Below are 23264 nucleotides of genomic sequence, written 5' to 3' on the forward strand. Positions count from 1 at the left end.
TGTGGATCCATGCGCTGCCTGAGCCAAGCTGCCTCCATAGGTTTCTGCCTTCATCTAGCCCTGGGACCCTGAGCTATGTTCAGATGCAGCAGCGTGAGTGGCAGGCGCTCTGGCCGCGAAGGATGGGCCTGAGCCCTGTGGGCAGTACTGGCTGGCAGCTGGCTTTCCAAGGGCACAGCTGACTCCTTGCCCCTTGGAAGCAGCCCACTCTGCTCTGGGATTTGGTTGATTCCCAGCCCCCCCCCCCCCCCATCTTGGTGGCAATTAAGATCAGCTGCAAATTTCTGCTGTTCTGCTTCCAGATCTGGACCGGAGGGAAGCCAGAAGTTTTCCTCTCCAAGTCCCCTTCTCCTTGTGGTCTGATGAACAGCCCTGTTTTCCAAGTCTCTCGATGGCCTGGTTTCCCCAGATCCCAGAGCCTGGCTGCCAACTCGATTTTTAATGAGGTTTTAATAGGCGGCTCCGGTAATTAATTTCATTCTTGTGTTTTCACACTTTGCCTAGATGCCTAAGGGCCCCCAGGCACTAGGTGGGATGTTAACTGATTTTAAATAATACAAACCACTATGGCTGTCATTAGGCATTTCCCCAGTACCTCTTACTCCCAGTTGTTTTACAATCATTAATTAGCCAGGGCGATCGCCCGGTGGAAGTTCAGGCGGGTCACCTGTCGTGTTTTATAGAGGTAGAAACAGAAGGAGAGAAGGGACTTGTCCAGGCCCCAAGAGAGAGTGGGTGTTGAAACTGGTTTCCAAGCCACAGCCTCAGGTTTCAGACCCACTAGGACGCGCGGCCAGCGTGTCCAGCCGAGCCGCTCCTCCGGGGCGCCCCGCCAGCCCCTGGGGGAGGCAGTTTCTCCCTGCTCCAAGGAGTCCTCGCAGCAATCCTCAGGATCACCCCCCTCAACCTCCCGGGAGGACCCCAACTCCTTCTCTTCAGACCCCATTCCCGTTCGGCTAGCGGATTCATAAGTATCAAGACCGCATCACTGATTTCTCCCGGCTTTGGAAACAGAAATCGCTATTTCAAAAATCCGCGCGCACGTACTCGGTCCTCTGGGAGTGGGGGTGGGGAGGAGGCGGACGTGCGGGGCCGGGAACTGGGCGGCCCCGCGCCTTCCCAGGGCGCGGCGTGCCGGCCCTCTGGGGCGCGTTCCTCCAAGTGCCTGGGGTTAGCAGCGTGGAGCGAACCTGGACCCTTGAAGCACTCGGCGCGTCCCACCCTCCGGCGCCTCTCTCCCTGCCCGGAGCCTCTCCTGCCCGGAGCAAGGCATGGCCGCTGGGTCACCGGGCCCAGGAGGGAGCGGGAGGGGCGGGGTGGCCGAGCAGGTGGCGATTAGGTCAGTCTCGGAACATTCTTGGACCGCTCCAGTGGATATAAATAACAGGCAGGCAGGCTCCGAAAAATCCCTGAGGGGGGGGGTGTGGGGAGGGAAGGGAGGAGGGATTTATTTAGGGTGGGGTGGCATTGTGGCGACCTGGAAAAATTTGCCAGATTGAAAAAGGGGGTGCAGGGGCGAAGGGATTTAAGAATGAATTGTGGTACAAAACCTGGGAATTCGAATACGCAGGGAGGAGCTTACGCATTTTTGTCTCCCACCCCTCCCCCGCCGCCGCCGCCGCGTGTTTGTCCCAGGTCTTCGAAAACGCCCCAAGATTTGCAGGCAGCGGCTGGGCTCCGACAGGGATCGGTTTCCGAGCCTGCAGCCCTGCCGGACGAGATACCTTTGGCAAGCGGTTGATGGTCTCTGAGCCTTAGTTTGTGCATCTGTGCAATGGGAACCCTAATGCCTACAAGGCGAGTGATGGTGCGCCTGCCCAAGCCAATTCCTAGGAAAGTTGTGCTCAGCCAAGAACTCAAGGCAGTGGGCAGTGTCGCCCCCAGGCCCCGTTCTCTTTCGCTCCCACCAGTTCTCCCAGGCTCTGCAAAGGTCGGGGAGTGGCAAAGCCAAAATCGGACTCCCTGCAACCTCGCGGCGCCACCCCGGGGGATCGGTCTGGCGCTCCAGGTACCGGAGCGGAGACCCCACGGCCCGCGCCCCGGGAACCGCCGGTCGCCGCGATGCCGGCCGCCCCCACAGCCGCGCGGCCGGCCGGTGGGGCTGGGGCCGGGGTGGTGAGGAGAGGGCGGGGCCGGGGGCCGGGCTTCCCGGGGGAGGGCCGGGCGCGCTCCGGGAGGCGGCCGCGGCCAAGGCCCAGGAGTGGCAGGACTCGGGCCGGAGCGTGGCCGGACCCCCACCCGCCGAGGGCCCCAGGGAGGACGCGGTGAGTGGTCGGGGAGGGACAAGCGGGTCCGCGGCGGCGGGGGCAGTGCCTCGAGCCCGCCTTCTCCTCCCTGGACTCCTGAAGTTTGCAATGGGACCGACTCCCGCCCCGGCAGCCCCCTGCCGCCCAGCTCAGAGAGAGGACGTACGGGGCCGGCAGCCGCCCAGGCGAGCGGGAATCTCCTGTGCGGCGCCGCGAGCTCCGCGGTCCCTCACCCTCGGGTCGGCGGGGCCCGGGGGCGTCGGACCAAACCTTGTCCTGGGGCTCCCCAAGGGCCCCCGTTCAAGCGCCCCGCGCCGGCCCTGAGGCCCCAGAAGGGGGCTCGCTCCCCGACGACCTTTCACCCTCAGCAAGGAGCACAAACTCCTGGGGCTGCTGCTCGGGGCCACCGTCTGCAGTCCACGGCTGGACCCGCCCAGGCAGGGTCGCCCCCTCCCCTCCGCGGGCACCGGCTGGCCCCACCCCCTCCGAGACCAAGTCCGGCAACTTTGGCCAAGAAGCCCTGGAGTCTTCCATGGCGAGACCCGGCCCGGCCGCTCCGCATGGGCTCCGTGGGCTCCGCGTCCGGCAGCGCGGGGCCGGCAAGGGGGCCTTGCTGAGGGCCGCTGGCCACAGGGTTGAGGCCAAGACGGGCAGACCCTGGGCTCAGGGATTTGGTGTGGAGGCTCGGGGTGCGGAGTGCGTCACCAGGGAGCAGGCACCTCGGCTGGCCGGCAGGTCGGGTTTCCCAAAGTGTCCCTTTGTTGCGCCCCTCCCCGGCCTGCCTCCTCCCCCACGCTCTGCCGCCCGGGCTGCTCGTGCCGGCCCCTCTGGACCGGCCGGCTGCTTCCTGCTGTGCGTGCCTTCAAAACCTGGGGCTGCTGGGGGAAGCCGCCCCGCGGCGCAGCACGCACACCGGGATGGGCAGGGTAGGGTGGCTGTGACCCCTCCCCGGTGCATGCCCCAGCTGCTTTGAAGGGTGGGGGTGGGGGAAGAATGAGTTCTCGACCCTCCTGCAGGGTCTCCCTGCCCTGGCCAGGCAGCTGTGAGGAGATCCTGCTCAACACCGAAACTTCTGCAGGCCCTGCGGGTGCCCTTGGCTAGGATGATGGTGCTAACAGCCTTTTGAGCTTTAGCTTGTGGTCCCCTGTGTTCTGGGGGCTGGATTTGGGTCCTTGCAGAGGTCAGGAGGCCCTGGGTGCCCACCCCCACAGCTAGATCAAGCCAGAGGCTGCCTGCAGGGGCCTGGCTGTGCCTGGGGCTTGGGCTGGTGTTTGCTCTGGGAGGCCGGGAGGGAGCCGTGCCAGCCCTGCACACACAGCGCGCTCTGTTCTGAGGCCAGAGAGAGGGAAGGGGTGAGGGACAGCTCTCCAGGGAGCAGGGAGCATGGAGGCTGGAGTAGGCAGGGGGCCCCAGGCCCCCGATGCCTGCCTGGGGCAGCTCCAGAGGCCCTGTGATTTAGAGCTGCAACTCGCTCTCCATCTGGTGGGCAAGTTCTTTGTGGGTGCCTGGGATGAACTTGGCAAAGAGCAGGCCAGGTCCCGAGTGGGCTAGCTGCTGTGTGCCCACCCGGGCACTTCCCTTGCCTGCACCTCTGGGGATCCCCAGGGGAGCCTGCACACTCTCTCCTGGTCATGGAGAGGGAAGCCACTCAGGTCAAGCCTTCTCCCAGCTGCCATAGCCCAGCTTCTTGGTCTTCAGGTGGGCCTCGTTCCCTTTCTTATGTAACAGAAGTATGCTGGACACCAGCGCCTGGGGAACTGTGCATCAACAGCCCAGAAGCCTCAGTCAATGCCTGGTGACAGATGTGTCACAGCCCATGGAGATATAGGCCCTGATGGAGGGGGCACAGCAGCTGTGGGAGCCCTGAGGGTGCAGGGACGGGGAGAGTGACTAGGAGCGGGGGTGGGGAGAGGCCCAGGTTTGAGTTTTGAAGGATGAGTAGAGGGTCATCCATCTGGAGTGAGCGCTGTACTCTGGCCTTCTGGGCCTGCCTGTGTCCCTTGGGCCAGCCCGGGAGAAGGAAGCGATTTCCTTCTAGGGGCTGTGAGTCAGTCGGTGCTGGGACAGCTGAGACCCTGCCCAGAGGCTCAGGAGGGGAGTGGCTGCGTGCCACTGTGTCCGCCAGTCCCTGCGGTGGTGGCCCCTCGGGGTTGGGATTTGCCTCGTCCTCTTCTGCGGGTTCTGGAGATCGCTCTGATTGGCTGATTGCCTGTGTGGCTCCCCCTCGCCGCCCCAGACTGTGGGCTTGTTGAGGGCAGCTCTCCGTGGACGTCGTGCAGGTGGATGAGTGTCTCCTCGGGACCACCAGGCCCCACGTGTGGCCCTTCATTTCTGACTTGAGTCTAACAGCACCCCTGGCACGGAAGCCGACCAGGTGAGGCTGCCTTCAGAGGGGACAGGCAGGTGCACCTGTCCCAGCGTCTGGCTGAGATAGGCCTCCGGGTGGCCTTTCTGCTCTCCCTAACACAGGGAGCTGCTGGGTGTGGTTGGGTACCCTCCGACTGACTCGGCCTGGTTTGTAACAGGTCCCCTTATCATTTAAGGAAAAGCCACAGGGGCCCTGGAAGCAAGGGAATGGGCCCTCTGCCCACCACCCACTCCCGCCTGCCACCTAATCCCTGCTGGATCGTGTGACCCGCCTGGCATTCCCCGACTTGGAATCTGGCGCTTCTGACAGCAGTTGCTATATCGGGGAGCCGGGCGCCGCCCTGGACACTCGAGGCCCCCCCTTACACCCCCTGCTGTGTTCTTGTTCACTTCAAGGCAGAGTCACCGGGCAGCTTGGAGACTTGGCTACCTGGTCCCTGCAGTGACCGCTAGAGCCCAGGTAGGCCAGGGAGGGGGGCGGATGGCAAAACTTCCAGCCCTGCCTGCTGACTCCTAGCTCTGTCAGCTCCGTATGTGGTGCAGCTGGCAGTGGGACAAGGCCCAGGGAGAGGAGAGGGTCTTTTCCCAGCCCCCAAAGCGTCGGTCCAGCTTCCGTGCTTACGCCTCTGTCCCCTACAGCCTCACATCCGCCACCATTCCGTGCTGCAGGGACACGATGGCATCAGAAGAGGACGCTGGAGGGGAGGCCTTAGGGGGCAGTTTCTGGGAGGTGAGCCTCTGGGGCTGGGGTTTGGGGCCGGCACAGCTGCCCATCAGGGAGGGGCCCGGCCGTCAGCTGCAGCCTGTGAAGCGCTCTCCCTGGTGACGCGCCTTTCCCGTGTGCGCCCCAGGCTGGCAACTACAGGCGCACGGTGCAGCGGGTGGAGGACGGGCACCGGCTGTGCGGGGACCTGGTCAGCTGCTTCCAGGAACGCGCCCGCATCGAGAAGGCCTACGCCCAGCAGCTGGCTGACTGGGCCCGCAAGTGGAGGGGCGCTGTGGAAAAGGGTGAGCACGCTCAGGCCCAGCGGGGGGGGCGGGGCTGCTGGGGGGGGGCCATCGGGCAGTTGCTCTTTGTACGTCTTGTGGAAAGTCCGAGACATCCCACGCACGTCTGCCTATCCCTTAGGGAAGATCCAACTGGTTATCCTCATAGTTGGGCTATCAGAGTCTGCACACGGTGCTCATGGGTCACTTTAAGATTTCTTTAAAAAAAGAAAATTTCCCAATTCTTTTTTTTTCACCATCTTTATTCATTTTTATTTTATTTGGAAGGCAGAGAGACACAGAAGTATTCCATCTGTTGGGTCACTCCCTGCTTGACTGCAGTAGTCAGGGCTGGCTGAAGCCAGAAGCCACAGACTCCATCCGGGTCTTCCATATGGTTGTGGTTGGCAGAGACCCACGCACTTGAGCCAATGTCTGCTTAGCAGGAAGCTGGGATCTGCAGCAGAGCCAGGACCCAGACCCAGGCACCCGATAGAGGATGTGGGCACCCCAAGCAGCGGCTGAACTGCTGAGCCGAATGCCTGCTCCATCATTTTGATATTTCTAACAGCTCATTGAACAGGGTGGTCCTGCTCTGCTCTGTTTCCTAGAGGAGAAACTGGAAGTTCAGAGAGGCTAAGGGACTTGCTTGAGATCACACAGCTGGGAGGAGCAGGAGGTTGAGCCCACGCCTTCTGACTGGGGGCGTGAGATCTTTCCACACAACTGGCTGTCTTGTGGACGCTGGTTCTTCCCTCTGAGGCAACAGACCTGGTTTTGAACTTCAACGTTACTTGTAGCTGTCATGCTTTGGGCAAGTTAACTTGACCTCTGAGGGCCCCATTGTTATTCTCTCTCTCTCTCTCTTTCTCTCTCTCTCTCTCTCTCTCTCTCTCATACACATATATATTCATTTATTTATTTGAAAGGCAGAGTGATGGAGGGAGAGATCTTCCATCTGCTGGTTCACTCCCCGAATGGCTACAATGGCTGGCTTGGGCCAGTCCAAAGCCAGGTGCCAGGAACTCCATCCAGGTTTCCCACATGGGTGGCAAGGGCCCAAGTACTTGGGCCATCCTCTGCTGCCTTCCCAGGTGTGTTAGCAGGGAGTTGTATTGAAAGTGGAGCAGCTGGGACTGGAACCGGCACCCCGACAAGGCATGCCAGTGTTGCAACCAGTGGCTTAACCTGCTGTACCACAATGCTGGCCCTGTGGGGCCTCCACGTTTTCGCCTGTTCAGTGGTGATAATGGCACTGTCTTCATGGTGGTGGTGCGGGCAAGGATTCGGCAAGATGTCACATGTTGAGGGCCCGCAGCAGTGCTGTTCATCTCTGCACCCCGCCATGCCTCTGTGCCTGGTACCCAGGGTAACACCAGTGAGAGGGGTGGGGTCATTCTGAGTGGTGCCCCTGGCCTGACCCCAAGCCCCGTGCCTCCTCGCAGGCCCCCAGTACGGCACCCTGGAGAAGGCCTGGCACGCCTTCTTCACGGCGGCTGAGCGGCTGAGCGCGCTGCACCTGGAGGTGCGGGAGAAGTTGCAGGGCCAGGACAGCGAGCGGGTGCGCTCCTGGCAGCGGGGCGCCTTCCACCGGCCCGTGCTGGGCGGCTTCCGTGAGAGCCGGGCTGCCGAGGACGGCTTCCGCAAGGCCCAGAAGCCCTGGCTGAAGAGGCTCAAGGAGGTGAGCCTGGGTGCGGTGAGCGGGTGTTGGAGGCAGAGATGCACCCGGGGAGGAGGGGGGCGCGGCGCGGCGTCCAGGGTCCAGAGTTGTCCCCGTGCATGCCAGGTTGAGGCTTCGAAGAAGAACTACCACGCGGCCCGGAAGGATGAGAAGACGGCCCAGACTCGCGAGAGCCACGCCAAGGCGGACAGCGCCGTCTCTCAGGAGCAGCTGCGCAAGCTGCAGGAGCGGGTGGAGCGCTGTACCAAGGAGGCCGAGAAGGTACAGGCCCCGGGCGGCCAAGGGCGAGGCCTGCCCAGTAACTCTCGCTGCCGTGTGCCGTTCCGGTGCCTCCACTCCTCTTGCTCTCGCCCTCGCTCCCCATCATCATTTAAAGGAGGACCTGAGAGTAGGTGACGTTTGACCCAGAGCAAGGAATGGGATTCGAGGCCCTGGGATGACATCAGCAGCTGGGGAGAGCCCCTGGCTCCTTGCTGAGCCCAGGACACCTGCTGTGACCAGCCCTCCCGCTGCTCTGCCTTTTCTACCTCCTCCAGGAAGCCCCTTCTGATTTCTCCCACTCCTTCCTGGAGGCTGACCTCATCTCTTCTAGCTGCTGGGGTGTCTGAGGGCAGGAGCCAGGTCTCAGGACTGATGGCCCCAGAGTCCGGCCATGGCAGTGCCCAGCCAATAATACGGGCGGAGTTCTGGGTGGAAGAAGGCCTGGTCCTCACCTGGTCCCTTATCCTCCCGTGCAGATGAAAACGCAGTACGAGCAGACGCTGGCAGAGCTGAATCGCTATACCCCGCGCTACATGGAGGACATGGAGCAAGCCTTCGAGAGCTGCCAGGCCGCCGAGCGCCAGCGGCTCCTCTTCTTCAAGGATACGCTGCTCACCTTGCACCAGCACCTCGACCTCTCCAGCAGTGAGAAGTATGGCCTGCAGGCGGGGTGTGGGGGATGGTCCTGGGTGCCCTCTACCTGCTTTGCGCTCTGGCCAGGCTGAGCGGGAGTTGGGGGAGGGGTGTGGGTAGCGGGGCCCAGGACTTCTGAACTTGAAGTTGGACCTCGGGCCTTAGGTTCCATGAACTCCACCGCGACCTGCACCAGGGCATCGAGGCTGCCAGTGATGAGGAGGATCTGCGCTGGTGGCGCAGCACCCATGGGCCGGGCATGGCCATGAACTGGCCACAGTTTGAGGTGCGTGCTCCGGGCTGGCTGGGGCTTGGGTGGAAGTGGGGTGAAAGTGGTCTGGGCGCTCCCCGGCTGCCACCACAGCCACAGCCTAGCCTGACTCTAAGCACTGTCCCCTCCCCTCTGCCCCCATAGGAGTGGTCATTGGACACACAGAGGGCGATCAGCCGGAAGGAGAAGGGTGGTCGCAGCCCTGACGAGGTTACCCTGACCAGCATCGTGCCCACAAGAGACGGCACCGCACCCCCACCCCAGTCCCTGGGGTCTCCGGGGTGAGAGCCAGGGACCCGGCTGAGGCAGAGACACAGTCTGGCCCCTGTCTGCCCCCCACCTGCCTTCTTCATTCTGCTCTTTCCCTTTGCACTCGAAGTGGGTTGAAAATTGGTGCTAGAGCCTGGGCTGACTCAGCAGTGCGACAACCCCAGTTTTCACGGTGGTTTAGGTTTGCTGGGCATTCCCCGTGTCTCTGCTTACTCCTGCCTCTGATGCCTCACATCAGTTCTGTGTGGCAGGAACGGCACCTGGGTGGCAGAGCTGGGACTGGGGTCCCGGCTCCTCCCCACCTGCCTCTCCCAGGGTCCTTCCAAGGGGTAAGCCCTTTGCCCCGAGTCCCAGGCGAGCCCTCCTGGTGCTCTGAGCTGTGTCTTTCTGACCTCTCTCTCCAGCAGTGGGCAGGATGAGGAGTGGTCAGACGAGGACAGTCCCCGGAAAGCTGCCACCGGCGTGCGGGTGCGGGCGTTGTATGACTACGCTGGCCAGGAAGCAGACGAGCTGAGCTTCCGAGCAGGTACCCTGGGCCCCTTTCTTGTTCCTTTCCCGGCTTCAGTCCTTGCCCTACCTGCCTGAGGAGGGCTGTGGATAAAGGGAAGCCAGTGACCCTCTAACCAAAGCCAAACTCTTAACCGTCCCAGGCCTAGCCAGCTGGGGCCTGGGTGCTGCCTTTGGGGCCTGGGCTGGGATGGCTTGCTGGCGTCCACCTCGCTCTGCCTGGCCGTGTCTCTTCTCTCTGCTGTGCTGTCATCTTGCCACATCCCCCTCAGTCCTTGACCCGGCTGTAGCAGGAACAGGGGCTGGGCCAAGGCAGCTGGCAGTGACCAACGTCCCTTTTCCCAGGGGAGGAGCTGCTGAAGATGAGTGAGGAGGATGAGCAGGGCTGGTGCCAGGGCCAGCTGCAGAGCGGCCGCATTGGCCTGTATCCCGCCAATTACGTGGAGTGCGTGGGCGCCTGAGTGCCCTGACAGCCCTTCTGAGACGTCTCTCCAACCCTGGGTCGGAGCCCAGCTGCTCCCTGGACAGCTAGACCTGGGGCCCTGAACCATTGTGCCCTGCGGAGCCCCGTCCCCTGAGGAGAGAGGAAGTCCCAGGACCCAGGAAGGGGCGGGCCCTGTGGGGAAAGGCCAGCTGAGTCCAGCCTGAGGCTAAGAAGGGAGATCATAGGCCATGGAAGGGTTTCTGGGTGCCTAGGCCTCCCTAGGAGCTGGGGACCCAGTTCTTGGCCTCGGTTTTGGAATCCTTGGGAGAGCTTGGGCTGAGTGTAGTTCTGGGCCTAGCAGCATCCTCTTATGTGGCTTGTTCTAGTGTGTATTACATTTGACAAAAAAAAACAAAAAACAAAAAACAAAACCAAAAACCAAAAAATTGACAAGTGTGTGTGCGTTTTTTTTTTTTTTTTTTTTGAACACCCTACCCTTGCTAGGCCTCCAGAGGGCGCCTGGAAGGAGGCACTGAGGGGTGGGCCGTGGGCCGGGCGGATGTCGTGGGGCCGGGGGTGGACGCGAGCTTGTCCCTTGGCACCAGTCTTGGAACTTCAGGACCTTAACCGGGATTGGAAGGGACTGGCGATCAAGCTTGGTGTGAATCGGGTTCGGCTCAAGGCTGGGCGGGAGCCTGGCCAGTGTGTTCTCGTCCAAACCGGAGGGACAAGGAGTGCTTGAGAGGGTTGTTAATCATTACTCATCAATCGGTAGCGTGTCAAAGCCGGGGCCCTAGCTCCCGGTCTCTAGCGGCCGGCGTAGCTCCAGAAGCGACCCCGCCTTTCGGCGCATGCGCGTCCGGCCCGCGCTCGCGAGGAGATTTGGGCGCGCCGGCGAGCCGTCGCCCCGCCCCGGCTGCGGATTGGCCCGGCGAGGCACCGTGTCTACTCTCGCGGCTATTGCGCAGCCGGGGCAGCTGACGTCTCTGCTCTTGTACCGCCGGCTGCTCATTGGTCGAGACAGGGCCCAAGCCGCCCCGCCCCGCAGTTGGCCGGCGAGCCTCCGAGGCCAGCTGTCTAGTCCGCCTTCCCCGGCGCGGATTGGCCCGCTACGGGACCCGTCGGTCGCGGTCGTGTCTGGGAAGGAGAGAAAATGGCGGCGGAACCGAGCAAGACCGAAATCCAGACTCTTTTTAAGAGGCTTCGCGCAATTCCCACCAACAAGGTTCCTGACCGCAAGTCGCGCGGGCCCAGAGGGGTTCTCCTGTCCCTCCGAGGGCCTGAGGGAGGCCGAGGGGGGCGGAGGTGGGCTGTTTTCCTGGGGTGTCAGCGTCTGGCCTCAGTTCCTGGCCTTTGACCGTTCGCTCATTGCCTAATGTACCCAGGCCTGTTTCGACTGCGGCGCCAAGAATCCGAGCTGGGCCAGCATCACGTATGGTGTTTTCTTGTGCATTGACTGCTGCGGGGTCCACCGCTCCCTGGGCGTCCATCTCAGCTTCATCAGGTGGGGTCTCCGCGCGCTTGCTCTGCTTCCGCTGCGGCGGAGTGGTCAGCAGGGGCGGGTGGCAGCCTGGACTGGCACCGCTCGCAGTCCCGTGTTTGGAAACCCTCCCGCACCCCGCGGGAGGACCCTGCCGGGGGGAGCCCCTTGCCGCAGCGGCAGCCGGTCTCCGCGGCTTGGTCGGGACTCCTTTTTCGATGGTCAAAACTTGGGAGCCTAGTTTGGGGTGTATGGGGTGGGGGAGCGTTGGCTGCATTGACCTTGTTGCTGCTGAGACTGGTGACTGTCCCTAAGGGGAAGTCAAGTCCAAGCTTGTTTGCCGAGGAATGCGACCTCCTTTTGGATCTGGGGGAATAATTAGTACCCTGTGGAAGAGATGAATGGAGAGCCAAGCTTTCATGGCCGGGGCCGAGTGGAGGAGGTGGGGTGGGGACTGACTGATGTTTGCTCCGGCCGCCCAGGGCCACAGGACAGGGGTGGGCGGGTGCTGGCGTTGCTGGTGGGTGACGTGCGGCCCTTGCTCACAGGTCCACAGAGCTGGATTCCAACTGGAGCTGGTTCCAGCTGAGGTGTATGCAGGTCGGCGGGAATGCCAACGCGGTAAAGCTCCTCCTCCCTCCCCTCCCCTCCCCTCCCCTCCCCTCCCCTCCTCCTGCCTGCGCGGCGGCTGCCGTGGCTTCCAGGAAGCCCTCGGTTTCCCCTCTTAGGGTTCTCTGGTCTTTACCACCGCCAGACATTGTTGGTTCTAAACGTGGAAGTCGGCACAGACCTTAACGTTCAAACTAAATAGGACGAGTGGTCTTGGGGAAAGGTTGAGAGGGTTGGGGCCTCCCTCCCCAGTGGCAGCGGGCTTGTGGGCCTGCCTGGGAGTAGGAGCAGTAGAATGGGCATGGCGGCTGCCCTTGGCAGGGTTGAGCGAGGGCTGGGCTCCGTCTGGCCCTCCCGGAGGGTGGAGGCTGCGGATGTGTTCTGCAGGCATTTCTGGGGGACCTGACCTTTATAAAATGGCTAGTGTCACACGCTCTGTACGTGACAGCGGGGCTGTTACCAGCGGGTGCTTCCTACCCATACCTTGTGCTCTGGTGAGAATCACCCGTAGTGTGCTCTCTTTCGCTCCCCAGACAGCCTTTTTCCGCCAGCACGGCTGCACAGCCAGTGATGCCAACAGCAAATACAACAGCCGAGCAGCCCAGATGTACCGGGAGAAGATCCGGCAGCTGGGGAGTGCGGCGCTGGCCCGGCATGGCACTGACGTGAGTGCCTGCCGGGGGCTGGGGGAGCGGGCCGGGCGTCGGGAGCTGTGGCCTCACGGGTGCCTTTGCCCCTCCAGCTCTGGATAGACAACGTGAGCAGTGCTCCCGGCCACTCCCCAGAGAAGAAGGACTCGGATTTCTTCACGGAGCACACTCAGGTGAGCGCCCACGGGAGGGTCCCCCCGGGTGCCAAGGCCTTCTGTGCTTGTGGGCACGGTTAGTGTGGTGGCTTCTGCCTGCTGGGTAGATCCAGGCGTTTCCTCCTCTGACTGGGGCTGCCCAGCCCTCCTTAGAAATGGACCCCCATGAACTGGGGTGCTAGGAGAGAAGCTTCTTGCAGGCACTGGAGGTGTCAGGGGCCCTCCGTAACTCCCTGGGTTCCTCCCCGTACGAAGGGCTGTGTCTGGGGGCAGCGGAAGGGTTCTCTCTCCTGTGATCTGCCCGAGCGAGGCAGGTTCCCTGCTGCTGGCGCCGGATGCTGAAGTCAGACTCCCAGTCTTGAGTCTCTGCTTCTCTACTTAGCACGTCTGTGACAGCGGCCACGTCGCTGAACTGCCCACCAGTGTCTCACGTGGAGAAGGATCTGCCTTGTAGGGCGTGTTGTGATCGTTAAGTGTCCGTAACTGTGTGCCTTGCACGGAAGTCTCGGTGGTCGCTAGGCTGTCAGGGCAGTGGGCTCCGGCTCTAAGCGAACATGAAAGGCGGGGGAGCCGCTTCGTTTCCTGCCTTTTCTTCCGTAGCAAACGGCTGCTCTGATTTTACTGCTGACTCCCAGTCTCCTCGTGTGCCCAGTCGAGGGCTCTGTGCCAGCAGGGTGCTTGGAGGTTCTTGGTGCTCTTTGCTAGCGGGCGTGACTCACTGAGGCTTCTGCTGTGGCCTCCTTTCCAGCCCCCTGCCTGGGATGTGCCAGCCGCTGAGCCTGCAGGGATCCAGCAGCCAGCCCCGTCCGCAGAGAGCAGTGGCCTGGCCCGTGAGTTCACCCGGATGCCAGCCTCGTGCCCTGGGCCAGAGAAGGACTTGGGGCTGGGGTGGGGACACGTGGCCCAGGCTTGTGGGGGGAGTCTTCCACGTCCTTGGGTGGGCTGGGATCGTTTCAGCCCTTGGAGGAAGTAACGGGCATGCCTTTTCCCTTCTGGGAGGCGGAGGAGAATCAGTGACCCTTGGGCCAGTTGCTTCCTTCAAGGGGAGCTTGTGGGAAGCTACGAACCTCACACTAACTCCTCCTGTTGCGTCCACAGAGCCGGAGCATGGCCCCAACACCGACCTGCTTGGCACCTCGCCCAAGGCACCTCTGGGTAAGTATGCCAGCTGGTGGGCCCAGGGCGGGCGTCAGGCATTCTTTTCAGATCTGCTGCTGCCTGGTCCCGTGGACTGAGGCCCCAGGAGACGGAGCACCGAACTTCACTGGGGGGCGGCTGTGATCCAAGTCACAGAGGCAGCGTGGGCTGTGGAGCCAGGGTGGGCCAGTGTGCAGGGCCTGGGCCAGCGTGAGCCCAGACACCTGTCCCTGGGGTCAGAGGCAGAGCTAGCTCGTCTGCCATTGCACCGTGTGTGGGACAGCCCTGACCTGCTGCTGGCTGGAGGCGGCATTGGCCTGGCCTTCAGCTGTTTTCTAAGTGTCCCTTGAACTTGGATCAGGGTACGCAATCCATCTGCTGACCTCAGTTTGCTCTGTTGACTTTGGGGGTTGGGAGGGCAGCAAAGCGGCTGTCAGGATGGCTACAGAATGCTGTAGCTTGGTCTGGAGCAGGGCTCCAGACAGGCCTTGGCCTGGGAGCCGTGAGGTCTGTGGGGGCCCCTTGTTAGCCACAGGTCTGTTTCTCCCCCAGAGTCCATGTATCTGTCAGCTAAGGGGGCCCTTCCTGCCAGAGGTAACCAGCAGTGGCCGGGAGCATGGCCGCTTGCATGCTGGCTCCTTGCCCTAGGAGCTGAGTGTCGTGTTTGGCATCTGCTCCCACCTAACAGCCTTCGTTTTGGTCAGAGACTTGGGTTGTCTTAACGTGCTGGGAGCCAGGAGCCGCCCCTAACTGCGTCTGTGTTTGGCTCGGATGCCGGTGGTTGGGCCTGGTGGCGACAGCTTTGCCTTCCCCTGCTTGAAGCATTCTCTTTAGAGGTTCTTGCTGTGAAGCTGTTGGCGTGGACTGAGCTGCTGCCGGGCGTTCTTTTGTCCTCACTCATGCCCACCCGCTTTCTCACACAGAACTGAAAAGCTCCATCATTGGGAAGAAGAAGCCAGCAGCAGCTAAGAAAGGGGTAGGTGGGGAGAGGCAGTGCGGTGAAGCGGTTTGGAGCTGGGGTCAGACCGCCGGGTTCACGCTTTATTCTACCCCCTTACTGGCTGTGTGATGTTAGCGAGGCTGTTTAGCTTCTCCCAGCCTCACCTGGGTGACACCTAAAGATGTCTGTCTTCACGGGGCTCCCGGGAGGCGCCGCTGAGGCTGAGCACGTCTAGCGCACAGCAGAGTGCCTGGCACTCGCCGAGTCAGCCCTGCCGCTGTCCTCATGCCCAGAGGCCTCTGCGGGGTAGCAGGAGCCACTTCCTGTCCAGCTCCAGCAGAACCACTGTTTTCCCTTGATCATGCTGCCTGGACTGCAATGTTTTGCCCTAAGCTTTAAGGAGGTTTCCTCGTGGGTGTGACTCAGATGCCTGGGTCTGGATGAGACTGGGGCATGGTGGTTGGCAAAGCCCGTGTCACGTGATTTTCTCCTCAGCTGGGTGCTAAGAAAGGCCTGGGCGCCCAGAAGGTGAGCAGCCAGAGCTTTAGCGAGATCGAGCGGCAGGCCCAGGTGGCAGAGAAGCTCCGTGAGCAGCAGGTGGCGGATGCGAAGAAGCAGGCCGAGGAGTCCATGTGAGCGCTGCAGGCCCCGGGCTCGGGCTGGGGGCCACGGGGCGGACGCTGGGCTCTGACGGGGCTCTTCCGTCCAGGGTCGCCTCCATGCGTCTGGCCTACCAGGAGCTTCAGCTTGATCGGAAGAAGGAGGAGAAACAGCTCCAGAATCTGGAGGGGAAGAAGCGAGAGCAGGCGGAGCGGCTGGGCATGGGCTTGGTGAGCCGGAGGTGAGGCGCGGCCCGCGGCCGGCAGGGGCCGCACGGGGCCGGCGGGGGCTGGCAGAGGCCACTGTCGTTCTCCTGTAGCCTCCCGGAAGCTTGGGGTTCTGGGCTTCATGCTGGCTGAGGTGGACGGGACAACTTTGCCTTCTGTCACCGCAGCCAGCACGAGGCTCTGCAGGATTCGGTGCCTGTCCGAGTGGGGATGCTTCGAGTCATGGGGCCCTTCCCTATTTTTCAAGGCATCCTTGCGAATTAGGGCTTTCAGCATCCCTAACCCCTGCCCACCAAATAACGGTTTGTGCTTGCAGACACTGTAATGCCCCAATACCCACCGCCCCCATTTCAGGTTCCCTTGGGTTGCGTCATCCTTGGTCTTTCAGAGCCACCGCTGGGTTTGTGTTGCTGTGGTTTTCTTTTTCCCTTTTTTAAAAATTAATTTTATTTATTTGAGAGGTGGAGAGAGTTCTCATCCGGGCTCCCACTGGTTTACTCCCCAGATGCCCACAGTCGCTGGGGCCAGGCCAAAGCCAGGAGCTGGGAATGCAGTCGTGGGTGGCAGGGACTCGGGTGCCTGGGCATCACCTGCTGGTTCCCAGGGTGTGCAGAGCCAGGACTCTGGCATGCGGGCGTCCTGAGTGGCACGGATAAGCACGCCCTGCACCGAGGGGCCGCGCCTGCTCTACTTTTCTAACACAGGGGAGACAGGGCTATAAACCAGCTCTCAGTATGTTCGGTTTGTGGTGCACTGTGAGTTAACATCTACAGATTTCAATAATAAACTTTTTGATGTCCTAAAATTTGGGATATCCAGGGACCAGCATCATGGTGTAGTGGGTTAAACTGCTGCCTGTGATGCCAGCATCCCATATGGGTGCTGGCTTGTGTCCCGGCTGCTCCACCTCCGGTCCAGCTGCCTGCTAATGGCCTGGGAAAGCAGTGGAAGATGGCTCAAGTACTTGGGCCACTGCACCCTTGTGGGAGACCCAGGTTAAGCTCCTGGCTCGTGGGTTTGGCCTGCTGGGCCCGGCCATTGTGGCCATTTGGGGAGTGAACCAGCAGATGGAAGATTGATATTCTCTCTCTCTCTCTCTAACTCTAACTCTGCCTTTCAAGTAAATAAATCTTTTTTTTTTTTTTTTTTTTTTTTTGACAGGCAGAGTGGACAGTGAGAGAGAGAGAGACAGAGAGAAAGGTCTTCCTTTGCCGTTGGTTCACCCTCCAATGGCCGCCACAGCCGGCGTGCTGCGGCCGGCGCACTGTGCTGATCTGATGGCAGGAGCCAGGTGCCAGGTGCTTTTCCTGGTCTCCCATGGGGTGCGGGGCCCAAGCACCTGGGCCATCCTCCACTGCACTCCCTGGCCACAGCAGAGAGCTGGCCTGGAAGAGGGGCAACCGGGACAGAATCCGGTGCCCCGACCGGGACTAGAACCTGGTGTGCCGGCGCCGCTAGGCGGAGGATTAGCCTAGTGAGCCGCGGCGCCGGCAAGTAAATAAATCTTTAAAAAACAAAAGGTTGGAATACCTCACGTGCCAGGTGCAGCATCCTGGCTGGAGTGAGTTTGTGCTACATGGAGCCACGGGTGCCGAGGAGATGGGAGCTGGACGTCGTGAGGTCTGGCGTGCGCTAGCCTGGCAGGCTATGTGGCAGGCATGGTTGGCCCCTTTCTTAAATGAGAAAGTTGATAGGCGGCAATTAAGCAACTTGCCTGAAGCCCCCAAATCTAGTGATTAGAGCTGGATGTTTGAACACAGAGCTCTTTGATTTCAGATTCTTACTTTTAGTCTTCTCTGGAGGCAGAGAAGGGTGAGTATTTTTAACCTTTCAGAACATGTGCCAGTTGTTGGTTCTCCCCTTCACTCTGTGCGGTGCTAACATCACCCACAGTTGATCAGTGAAACATAAAATGTTAATCCCAGAAAGACTTCAGGGCCCCTCCCCTGCCCTGTTTTGGTCACACAGGAATTACTGGGGTAAAGGGCCTGTGAGTAATTATTCAGCTGGTTTCTTTTTTCTTTTTTGCAGTGAGGCAGAATCTTTAAAAAAATTATTTATTTGCAAGGTAGAGCCACAGAGAGAGGGAGAGAGAGAGCCTCCATCCGCCAGTTCACTCCTCAAATGGCCGAAATGGCTAGAGCTGGGCTGGTCTGAAGCCAGGGAACCAGGAGCCTCTTCCAGGTCTCCCACATGGGTGCAGGGGCCCAAGGACTTGGACCATCTTCTGCCTCCCCAGGCCATTAGCAGGGAGCCGGATCGGAAGTGGAGCAGCCGGGACGCGAATGAGCACCCACATGGGATCCACCTGCTGCACTACAGTGCCAGCCCCTTTTAATTTTCTTTTTAAAGATTTTTCAAAAAATCTATTTTCACTCTATTTGAAAAAGAGAGACAGACCTTCCATCTGCTGGGTCACTCCCCAAATGCCCGCAGTGGCTAGCTCTGAACCAGGGTTGGGCTGAGTAGCAGAAGATGGTCAGACTGCTTGCCTTCCTGCCACCCATGTGAGAGACCCAACTGGAGTTCCAGGCTCCTGACTTCGGCCTGGTCCAGCCCTGGCCTTTGTGGCCACTTGGGGAGTGAAGCAGCGGATGGAAGGTCTCTGTCTCTTCCTCTAACTCTGCTTTCCAAATAAATAAATCTTTAAAAAAAAAAAAAAAACCAGAACTGGGACTTGTACCTAGATTCTGATGTGGGGTGTAGGTGTCCCAGGCAGTGTCTTTTTTTTTTTTTTTTTTTTGACAAGGCAGAGTTAAGAGACAGAGAGAAAGGTCTTCCTTTTCCGTTGGTTCACCCCCCAAATGGCTGCTACGGCCGGTGCGCTGCGCCCATCCGAAGCCAGGAGCCAGGTGCTTCTCCTGGTCTCCCATGTGGGTGCAGGGCCCAAGCACTTGGGCCATCCTCCACTGCCTTCCCCGGGCCACAGCAGAGAGCTGGACTGGAAGAGGAGCAACCGGGACAGAATTCAGCGCCCCAACCGGGACTAGAACCTGGGGTGCCAGCGCCGCAGGTGGAGGATTAGCCTAGTGAGCTGCGGCGCCGGCCCCAGGCAGTATCTTAACCAATGCACCAAACGTGCTACTTAAGCCCAGAACATCCGATCAAGCTCAGTTGCAAAACACTATTAGGGATTCTTCCAACTAGAAGCAGTCCCTGTTTCTACTGAACTTATTTGAAGCAGATGAACACTCTGAGGAGCTCGGAGGCATGACAGGACGGCAGGCGTGGGAGTAGGAGTAGGTGCTGCCTGCCCAGCCTCAGCCCTGTCCGCTGGAGACCAAGGGCTGACCTAGGTGTTGGTGCACAAGGCCAGGCTCCGGGTTTTCAAATGCTTAAAAAAAAAAAACCGCCGTGAGGGTGGGTAGGGTAACTAAGGATTCACCCTTTGACACTGTCAGGCCCATTTCCCTGGTCCCGTGGCCGTCTGCGTCCCGTTCCTTTCTGTGTGCCTGACTCGGGGTGCGGCAAGTCTGGCTTTGCTTTCAAGGACACAGAGTACTTCCGTGGGCACTAACTGACGGGGGAAAGTGTGCTCTGAGAAAAGCAAACTGGTGTGTGGACAGCTCCGGGTGTGCTGCCCAGGTCACCTCGCGGGGTCTGGCTCCACCCAGCTCACAGGAAGGGCGGCAGGCTGCGGCTGGGCCACAGCCTCATGCCTGGCTCTGCCTCTGCAGCTCTGTGTCGCACTCGGTGCTGTCCGAGATGCAGGTGATCGAGCAGGAGACCCCAGTGACCGCCAAGTCCTCCCGCTCGCAACTGGACCTATTTGACGACGTTGGGACGTTCGCCTCTGGACCCCCAAAGTAAGGCTGCTGCTGGGTGGAGACTTGGCTACCGCGGTCCTCGGTAGGCTGGTCTGAGCCTTCTGTTGTCTCCATAGGTACAAGGACAACCCCTTTTCCTTGGGGGAAAGTTTTGGTTCCCGCTGGGATACGGATACCACTTGGGGCATGGACAGGGTAGAGGAGAAGGAGCCAGAAGTGACCATCTCGAGCATCCGGCCCATTTCGGAAAGGTAGAGTGGCCTAGGGCAGCGCCGTGCAGTGAAACTGGTGCTGGAAACGTGTGTCTGTCGTCCAGTGTGCGGCCACTCGCTGTGTGGCCGTGCAGCTGAGGCGCTGGGTGTCTACCATGCTTCCCTGAAAGTCCACGGAATAGCCGCCGGCCCAGTGGAAGTGCGGCATCCGGCTTTCCTGTGAGCCGGCCTTTATCACCCAGAGGCCTGGCAGCCTCTCTGGTTGGGATCAGCTCCTCTGGCAGGAGGGCCCTCCCTGGCATCCTGACCTCCCCCGAGGGTCGTGTATCTGGCTCCCAGCTTTCTTAGTTAACTTTGAAGCCCTGTTCCATGCTAACCGGGGCAGTGTTTAGTTGCTGTGTTGTCCCCACGTCATCCATTTGCAGAAGGGGGACAGCACTACTTGACGTGGTCTCTGTAGGGACTCAGGAGGGATCAGTGCTAGAGCAGGTCACCGTTGAGCCACGCTGAGGAAGGCGCTAGGGCGGCAGGGCAGGTGTGCAGCCTGGGGAACTGACATGTGCGGCCGCTGGGACCCGGCGAGTCGTGATCAGGACTGGGGGCGCGGCAGTGACGACTGCCTCCTGGACGTGATGAAGCTGTTGAGTTGGTCCTGCTTAGGCCTTCCCAATCCTGCTGGCACCCTGCCTGATGCAGCCACTTGAGCTGTCTGCCTTGGCTTCAGGCCCGTGTGCCGCCAGTGGGGAGGGCGCCTGGGGCCCAGAGCACAGGCAGCGTGGAGAGCCACCTCCGCAGGCCAGCGGCACTTTCTCGGCCCCTGTCCTCTGCTTCCTGGTGATGGCGATGGGAGGGGTCAGAGATGTTCCACATCCACCCCTCAGAGCCACAAACCGGAGGGACGTGGAGAGCCGGAGCTCGGGCCTCGAGTCCAGCGAAGCACGCCAGAAGTTTGCAGGTGCAAAAGCCATCTCATCTGACATGTTCTTTGGGCGGGAGGTGGACGTTGAGGTAAGTGGGTTGTCTGCCCTGAGGCAGCTTGGGGCTTTAGCACCCGGGTGGCTTGGCCTGCAGGAGTTGTTGGGTCGTTGGCCAAAGGAGCCCCAGGCCTCGCCTTTCCTTGAACACAGTATGAAGCCAGGTCTCGGCTGCAGCAGCTCGCGGGCAGCAGCGCCATCAGCTCTTCAGACCTCTTTGGGGACATGGATGGAGCCCATGGAGCAGGTAGGCTCGATGGGGCGGGGGGCAGCAGACGAGGCCGGGCCTGTGCCCTGGGGGGGCTTCCTGCAGGGCTCTGGCTCACTCCCGCCCCCTGGCTTGTTCAGGAAGCGTGTCTCTGGGCAATGTGCTCCCCTCGGCGGACATCGCCCAGTTTAAGCAGGGTGTCAAGTCTGTGGCCGGGAAGATGGCTGTGCTGGCCAATGGCGTGATGAATTCTTTGCAGGTGAGGCTGGGCTGCTTGCCCTGGGCGGGGGTGAAGGAGAGGGCTTGGAGGTTTGCTTCCTACCCACGTTCTGACACTGCCCCCGGGCAGCCCTCGGCTAAGAGGGAGAGACAGACAGACTGTTCTCTTGGAGGGGCAACTTCCTTTTTTGCTGTGTACTGGGGCTGGCCTCTGAGATCATGGCACGTCTGTACTGGTTGTCCCCATCTTGCCTCCGTGGTCTTTCCTTTCCCTCTGCAGCTTATGGTGAGATCAGGCAGGGCCTCCCCCACGTGCCCACACCCCAGTTCTCATCATGGAGGGGCAGGTGCCTGGGCCGGCTGCCGGCTGTGTGTTGGGGGCAGCGGCGTGCGGGCTGGGAAGTGCCTGTGGTTAGATGCTCTCTTTTTCTTCCCCCGCCCCCAGGATCGCTACGGTTCCTACTGATAGCCCCGTGGCTCAGGCATCGCTGGGGACAGCAGCAAGAAACCCATGGTTCTCAGGGCATGGGTGCCTCCTGTGGAAGCTGGGTGGCTTGGTTACCTAAGTGTGTGCTGTGCAAGGGGGTGGCCCTGGAGGACCCTGGGGGGGGACTCCTGTGGATTGAGCCCCTCCCCTGTGTGCCCTCAGCCTCTCCTCTGTGCAGTGTCCTTCCAGTCCTGCCCCCAGAGCTGCTGCTCACTTGTCCTGCACACTGGAGGGATTTCGCTCGGGGTGGGAGGCCCAGCCTTTCCCCACGCAGGGCAAGGGAAAAGTGTTCACCTTTGCTGGCTCCAGGATCCTTCTAGGTGGTCTGAGGGCTCGGGCCTCTGCCTCTGGCACCAGGGAGAGGCCCAGCAAGAGGGGAGCTGCCGATAGCCCTCCAGGGAGGGGGTTCTGGGCTTGCTACTGCCTCTGCTGCTGCTGCTGCTGCCGGTGCCTCTTCTGGGTATCAGGAGGGCAGGGGAGAGGAAGGACCTTGGTCTGGGCCTTACTAAGGGCTAGAACCTTCACCTGGTACCTAAAGGTTTCATCTGGGACCAGGCCTGAGTGATCCCATGTCCCCTTCCCCCTCCTCCCCTGTGACTGTAATTGCTTGGAGAACTTTCTGGGCCTCTCTGAGGCCTGGCACACCATCTGCTGTGGGCCGTGGGCCCTCCGTTTCCTGAGACGTTTGGCCCTTCCCCTGGCCTGTGGCTGCAGTGGGTCCCATCTGGCCTGTGTCCTGACTCTGGATGCTGTGAGCCTCACGCCGGCCAAGGAAGCAGAAGACATGAGGGAGAGAAGCAGGCTCAGAGGGACCGGCCTGGCCTGCCGCTGAGCGCTCGAGGGGCTGCACGCAGGCCTCTCTGGCGGCCGGGCCACGCACTGTGTCATCTTTGGTGCCACCCTCCCCTGCCGTGCTGGCAGTCTGGGCCCCTCCGCCACCTCCGGGCTGCAGGTTGGGCTCCAAGCAACACAGACCACTCCCTCCGCGCTCGCCCGGAGCAACGTGACTCTTTCTGGACTGTTTGTATTGAAACAAAGTGGTGTCAAAATAAAGCCCCCACGGGGCTGGGGCCCTGCCGCTCTGTGTGAGTAGTGTCCTCGCGGCCCCGCCTCACTCTCGGGGCTCCCACCGAGCGAGGTGGGGCGGCGGTGCCGGTGCCGAGGGCTCTCTCTCCAGGGCCTCCGGCTCCTTGGCCCTGTGCTGCCGCGAGCTCCAGAGCAGCCTCGACCCCAGCACCCTGTCGCACGCGGAGGAAAGAGCTGGCGTTAGCTGGCGTCAACTCGCCCGCCGCGCTGTCCGCCTGTGGGCGGGCAGACAGCCTCCGCGGCCCTGCACTACACCAGCGCCCGTGGCCGGATAGCGCGGTGGGCGTCCCAGGTGCTCAGACTGCTGGAAGGCCCTGGCATAGCCATGCCCTCCCTTCCAGGGGCTCCTAGGGCCTCTGTCACTGTAGGAAGCCCGAGGGCACACCTAGAAACCACTGCCCGAGCAGGACGGGCAGGGGAGCCACAGGCTCAGCCAGCGGTTCTGACGGGAGGGCTTGAGCTTTGGACTCGGCTGCAGTGTTGGTGACCGCGGATTCGGGCCCTGTCCTGAGCTGGGATGGAGGCAGCCTGCAGTGCTGCCGGTAGGGCTCAGACAGTGGGCAGGCAGGGTGGGATTCTGACGCACGCCAGGCCTTGAGACGCTGTTGGGCTGTGGGGGCAGGCGGTCGTGGCTCCGAGCTGCAGGTTTTGGGAGCTGACGCCTGTAATTATCCAGCACAGCCTGGGCAGAGACCCTGCAGTGGTGTCAGCAGCAGCCCCTGGGTGGGTTCTGCTTCCGGAGGGCACCCCCACCCCCGATTTGAGGAAGCTGAAGCTGACCCTGTCCTTGCCTCTCTTCAGTGTTGGCTGCTAGCCTGTGCCTCTCGGGCCTGTGTTTGGTACACAGGGGCCCCCCCACTGCCTGA

The 23264-nt window shown here is 61.3% G+C and overlaps 3 protein-coding genes across 24 annotated transcripts in view; 2 read left to right on the forward strand and 1 right to left on the reverse strand.

Moving 5' to 3' along the window:
- Positions 1 to 1094: 1094 nt before the first annotated feature.
- On the forward strand, positions 1095 to 10100 carry PACSIN3 (protein kinase C and casein kinase substrate in neurons 3). 18 transcript variants are annotated; one of them, XM_070070890.1, is made up of 12 exons: positions 1095 to 1339; positions 4483 to 4620; positions 5010 to 5073; positions 5253 to 5343; positions 5465 to 5621; positions 7046 to 7281; positions 7387 to 7542; positions 8019 to 8194; positions 8341 to 8461; positions 8591 to 8727; positions 9121 to 9242; positions 9569 to 10100. In XM_070070890.1, exons 4-12 carry the CDS (start codon positions 5290 to 5292, stop codon positions 9682 to 9684), a joined length of 1275 nt encoding a protein of 424 aa, XP_069926991.1. In that variant the 5' UTR covers positions 1095 to 1339; positions 4483 to 4620; positions 5010 to 5073; positions 5253 to 5289; the 3' UTR covers positions 9685 to 10100. The 18 variants fall into 18 exon arrangements, with proteins under 18 accessions (XP_069926991.1, XP_069927020.1, XP_069927055.1 ...); XM_070070919.1 differs by having other exon boundaries at positions 1123 to 1339; positions 4526 to 4620; XM_070070954.1 differs by lacking the exon at positions 1095 to 1339 and adding an exon at positions 2132 to 2264 and having other exon boundaries at positions 4790 to 5073; positions 9124 to 9242.
- A 500-nt stretch (positions 10101 to 10600) lies between these two features.
- Positions 10601 to 22390, forward strand: ARFGAP2 (ARF GTPase activating protein 2). Of its 5 annotated transcripts, none has more exons than XM_002709086.5 (17): positions 10620 to 10872; positions 11033 to 11151; positions 11676 to 11748; positions 12270 to 12401; positions 12479 to 12559; positions 13290 to 13371; positions 13640 to 13696; positions 14231 to 14272; positions 14602 to 14654; positions 15114 to 15250; positions 15328 to 15459; positions 19123 to 19251; positions 19329 to 19463; positions 20306 to 20432; positions 20552 to 20645; positions 20747 to 20865; positions 21271 to 22390. In XM_002709086.5, the coding sequence occupies exons 1-17, from the start codon at positions 10801 to 10803 to the stop codon at positions 21289 to 21291; spliced, it is 1605 nt and encodes a 534-aa protein (XP_002709132.1). In that variant the 5' UTR covers positions 10620 to 10800; the 3' UTR covers positions 21292 to 22390. The 5 variants fall into 5 exon arrangements, with proteins under 5 accessions (XP_002709133.1, XP_002709132.1, XP_017201862.1 ...); XM_017346373.3 differs by having other exon boundaries at positions 10761 to 10872; positions 12248 to 12401; XM_070070842.1 differs by having other exon boundaries at positions 10775 to 10872; positions 11856 to 12401.
- The window catches only part of CSTPP1 (centriolar satellite-associated tubulin polyglutamylase complex regulator 1), a 240313-nt gene continuing 238876 nt past the window's right edge, over positions 21828 to 23264 (reverse strand). The window contains exon 9 of the mRNA XM_051852833.2: positions 21828 to 22550. Within this exon, the coding sequence (XP_051708793.2) occupies positions 22424 to 22550 (127 nt within the window). The 3' untranslated portion in view covers positions 21828 to 22423. The remainder of the gene's footprint in view (positions 22551 to 23264) is intronic.

The sequence above is a fragment of the Oryctolagus cuniculus genome, chromosome 1 (genome assembly GCF_964237555.1).
Source record: "Oryctolagus cuniculus chromosome 1, mOryCun1.1, whole genome shotgun sequence".
Taxonomy (NCBI): Eukaryota; Metazoa; Chordata; class Mammalia; order Lagomorpha; family Leporidae; genus Oryctolagus; species Oryctolagus cuniculus.